Source organism: Anneissia japonica, unplaced genomic scaffold, assembly GCF_011630105.1.
Source record: "Anneissia japonica isolate Jap-2015-1 unplaced genomic scaffold, ASM1163010v1 scaffold287948_len850469_cov200, whole genome shotgun sequence".
NCBI classification, from domain to species: domain Eukaryota; kingdom Metazoa; phylum Echinodermata; class Crinoidea; order Comatulida; family Comatulidae; genus Anneissia; species Anneissia japonica.
Genome location: NW_022699796.1, coordinates 346,250 through 351,071, shown reverse-complemented (window position 1 = coordinate 351,071; position 4,822 = coordinate 346,250). Strand labels below are relative to the sequence as shown.

At 35.8% G+C, this 4,822-nt stretch overlaps 1 protein-coding gene across 1 annotated transcript; it reads left to right on the top strand.

Annotated features, from left to right (window-relative positions):
* Nucleotides 1-416: 416 nt before the first annotated feature.
* On the top strand, nucleotides 417-1,391 carry LOC117103146 (melanocortin receptor 4-like). Its single transcript, XM_033243657.1, has one exon. It carries the CDS (start codon nucleotides 417-419, stop codon nucleotides 1,389-1,391), a length of 975 nt encoding a protein of 324 aa, XP_033099548.1.
* Nucleotides 1,392-4,822: the final 3,431 nt, after the last annotated feature.

Here is a 4,822-nt window from a genome sequence, read left to right as displayed (position 1 = left end):
GAAGCCAAGACTTACCAGACATTTTGCATGAAACTTGATTTACTCGACTGGTACAAGGATGTTTGCGATTGTTTTTCATAATACATAGTTTGAGTGTATACAGATAACTTTCGTATTTTATTGGTCTTTGTAGCACTCTGGAAAAGTACTTACTTAAACGCATGGTTCATCGAATACAACTGCAGTACTGCGAATCAGATACCGTATAGGCCTACGGTGCCGATGCGAAAGAAATAGCTCGTTACATTAAAAAATTCAAACTGGTGGGGTTCGCCATTTCATTTTAGACCATTTCTTTTTGGCTACTACTGAATTATTTTCTCACGAAGAATGTTGAAGAAAATCGTAAAACCAAGAGAAAAGTGTAAATAAAAACCAATATAACCATAGATTCAAATCATCAAACCGAGTTCGAAATGTCGTGTTCAAATGGGACCTTCGATTTTGGGGCTGACTTTGTAAACTTTGTAGTGAAAAACTCAAAGCTATATTTATGCATTGTGTTCACAATCTGCGTTCCAGTGGTGCTGAATAACTTAGTGGTGATTATTGTAATCGTAAAGACAAAACTCCTTCGACAGAAGCACAACATTTTTGTCCTATCTTTGGCAGTATGCGATTGCATGATTGGTATTTTGTATGTCGTAATTGTTATATGCTATCACAATAAAATAATTTTTATCGACACTTATGTTATCAGTTACATTTTATATTCATTAATTTTTACATCGATATCGAATGTTACTGCCGTGGCAGTGGACAGATCTCTTGCGCTAGTGTTTATACCTTTGCGCTATGAAAGTATCGTCACCATTAAACGTCTTTTGGTGTCTTGCTTCTGTCTATGGGTTGGGCCTCTTGCGATACAACCAGTCCTACATTTCTATAGCGAGTCAGAAATAGATTTGCGAATATTTTCCACGACTTGTCTAATTGCTTTGACAGCAACAGCTATTTTCTATTTGATAATATACCAGAAGATATCAGAATGTGACCAACGTCTAACGGCTATGGGTGTCAAGGGTGTTAACTCATCTACGATACTTCTGAAGACCTTTTCAATTATAATTGGAGTTTCCATGATATTATGGTTACCATATCTAGTTATTAGCATATGTGTTTCATTTCAGAAGATCGCTTGTTCCTTTGGAACATCGTATGTTCTCGTGTACATTATATCGCATTTAATTACGATTGTAAATTCACTAATCAACCCAATTATTTATTGGTGTCGACTTTCGGATTTCCGTAACGCTGTCAAACACATCTTTTGTCGACGATGCAGTGTTTTGTCGCAATACCGGGTAGGACGCGGTAGCAGCGCCCCACCCGGGCGCCCCAGAATTTCCCTGACAGAAGGGGAAAATCCCGACAGGCGAGAAAACGATTAGGAATCAAGGGGTTCAATAGGTCTGGAGTTCGAAGCTGTGTATTTTTGGTAATCACTTGCAGTAGCGTCATATTATTGTTCATGCACGAAGTTGTCTCGTTGACGGTGGACGACCACCAAAACAGCAGTTACATACCGTAATGATTATGACGCATCACAAAATATTTTATAGTACCTCTTAGTTCTTGAAATTGTGGTACTAGTAGACTATTGGGCCTAAATCTTAATCTGATTGGCATAAGAATACCATCAATCCGGTATGTAAAAATAAGGAGCGTACAGAAGTATCGGTACACGTTTTTTTGTTTTTTTTTATAAGAACCAGTAATATTTTGCCCAGGCTTAGTTTTCTTATGTTTCAGCTTTAATTTTCTTATTTTGTTCTTCTTTTTACACAATTTTCAAACACAGAAAATTATTATTGTTCAGCTGTATATTACTGTAGGCCCTACTGTATTATAGAGGGTATTACAGAGTCACATCTATTGAAAATAAGGTACAAATAATATATGTTAAATGTTATATTTAAAAAAAAAGTAAAAACCCTTATTTGAAATTTTACCTCAGCCTCAATTTGTTTTTATTTTGTTCTTAATTTAACAATTTCAGTCTCAGTGTTCTTATAAAATGTGTTCTATAATCACATCGTCCCAATAAATATTAACACTAACGATCTGCATATATGACGATAAAGGTCATAATGTTAGGCAGTGTACACAACAGAATTTAGCTCTAATAATGTCTATTGTCTTAATATGTATAATATTTAATTATAATTTACAATAAGACAGCGTTTAAAGTTTAAAGAAATTAAATAGTAAAGTCTGTAATTTACTTAAGGTTTCGTAATGACAAAGTACGGCTAAGTATAGAGCTCAGGTTAATTTATTGGAGGTGTGGTTATCCAGCATGCCTCAATACTGATATATCCACAAGCAGTTCACTCAATACTCATAGTTTTAAATCAGTCAACAGCAATACTGCAGTGACTTATGATGAGGAAACCATCATTTGTTTATGTGATGTCAGTAAAACTGAAGTGGATGGTCGCAATAAAAAATTATGTCTAATTAAGAGAAGCGACTATTTTCAGAAAAGAAATTATAAACACTGAATCATACAGTACAATAACAATCTATCAATCAAACAACCAACATATTAATTAAGTAATCAATCAAACAATCAATAAATAATTCAATCAGTCACTCAACCAATCAACCTACCTACATACCAATTAGCCAACTAATTAGTCAATCAATTAATTAATCAACAATCACTTAATCAATCAACCAAAATTAAACGATAAATCAATCAATAGATTAGAAAAAATACTTGCATCAACTGCACACACCTTTTGAAGTTCTGTACATCAAAATTAATTCAATCACATGAGAGCAACCACTTCTAAATCGAAGTTTTTGCTGCATTGGATCAGGGGTGGTGCCTGCAGGGGGGGGGGGAACACAATTCGTCGTGGAGAAAAAAATGTATATGTATTTTCTACATACTAGTAGACTCCAAAATTGATTAAAGAAGCCTTTGAAACCCCTAAATTGTTAAATTTTTCGGGGGCTTTGCATGGAGCGAGCCCGGCCACGCCAACTTTTAACGTCGGGGACATTCTCCCCCCACCCCCCACCACCAATGTCATAGTCCTCGGACAGACCGTTGGGCAAATCCTGGTACCACCACTGCATTGGATTCGTAAACGACTTTAGGAATAGAAAATTTAGGAATAAAACAAGTTCAGTTATTGCATACATCTTGTAAATTACTGACGTAGGCACCAATCAATAGCCAACAATATTTTGAATGTACGTTATTTCTTTGATATAACATGTTACGTAGTATTAATTGACAGGTTTACATAAGTGCACGCAATCATCGCCTGCAAATAACCACTTTGTTTGCTTTTCACCTTCTAAAGAGAAATAAAATATGTTAATTGAGATCAATAATATCTTCATTAATTTTTCAAAGTGCGGCCCGACGGCAAGTTTTACGACCCGCAAAAATAAAAACTCTGGGTAAAACCCTATGTGCGACCCGTCTACCATCTTTGCCTAGAAAACCTCTTTTTTACGGTCCGATGCAAACATGTGTTAAAAGTAACATTAAGATTAAGCATAAAGCGATCTTGAATTTTGAATAAATACTCCTAAATTGCAGCTTAAACAAATCTGTAATGAGAGGGCTGAAGTTGGATGAATTCCGAACAGCGAGAACCTTTCAACAGTTCGTGTCGTGCAAAAACATACCACAAAAACAGTTTCCTCCGTTTACATAAATATGTATTTTTTCTTCTTCATTTACAAAGAAAAAATATAAAAATGTTAATAAAATAAACGTTTAAAAAAAATAAGAATAGCTTAAACCTTTAACCTTTAAAGTAGGAGCGTGCTCTTGTCATGTAATGAATAGCAGACTTCGCATGGGCTTTGAAGAGTTAACCGAGCATCCATTTAAAGCGGGAACATTTTCCCAAACACAAATAGTTCAGGGAAGAACGAATAACAGACGGCAGCGACGTTTTGTTTCGGTTGCTGGAGGCAAATTGATGGGACTGGAGAATATTAAAGAGTTTGCATATAGGCTATTTACAATTTGGTTATAATTTTATAAAAATTTATAGATTAGAAAAGGTGTCTTTTGTTCATCAACTTGGAAACACTGGTTGTGTGCGGTAATCCAGGTATACAGATGTAGCACCTCTTCGTTGTATATTCTCAAGTTTATATCTATCAGACTGAGTGTATGGATTACAGGCATATTCTACCTGTGGTCGAACCAAGGTTTTATATGCATCGCCTTTAACCTCCTTACCTCGAGAAGAAAGAGGTCCTTTGAGCATTCCAAGGGAAGGATCTACCTTAAATGAGACCTTGTTGTGACAGTGGTTGGCCCATCGCTATTTAAGAAGGCTTATATCCACCGTAGCGACGCTCCACTAATACCATAAAACTGCAGTTTGTAAAGAAGATCTTTGAAACTTTGTCCAAGGCCTTGCTGAAATGGAACAAGAAAACATGAAGTTTGACCATGTTTATTAATGGTTGTGACCCAATCGTTTGTAATAATAATAATATGTCGTTCTTATATAGCGCTTAATGCCTTAACAAACCCTCTAAGCGCTTCTCATTACTACCCCGGTCATTGGATCAAACACATATGGAACACATTGAACACCAAATTAAATTATTAAATTAAATTATATTATTATTCCATATTGCGGCTAGTAATCAGCGCAGTTGTGTTGGAACCTACCAGATACCCACTTGAAAAAAGGCAACCGTAGATAAAGTGCCTTGCCCAAGGACTCAAACGATTTGCATAGCGAGAGTTTCGAACGCCCGACCTTATGGCAAGCCGTTTTATAATTTACCTCTGAATTGCAGTTAAGTCGAATGCATTACAGTTAACTGTAATTCAATT

Coding starts and splice junctions, on each gene's coding strand:
- LOC117103146 (XM_033243657.1), top strand. CDS start 417: ATGTCGTGTTCAAATGGGACCTTCGATTTTGGGGCTGACTTTGTAAAC.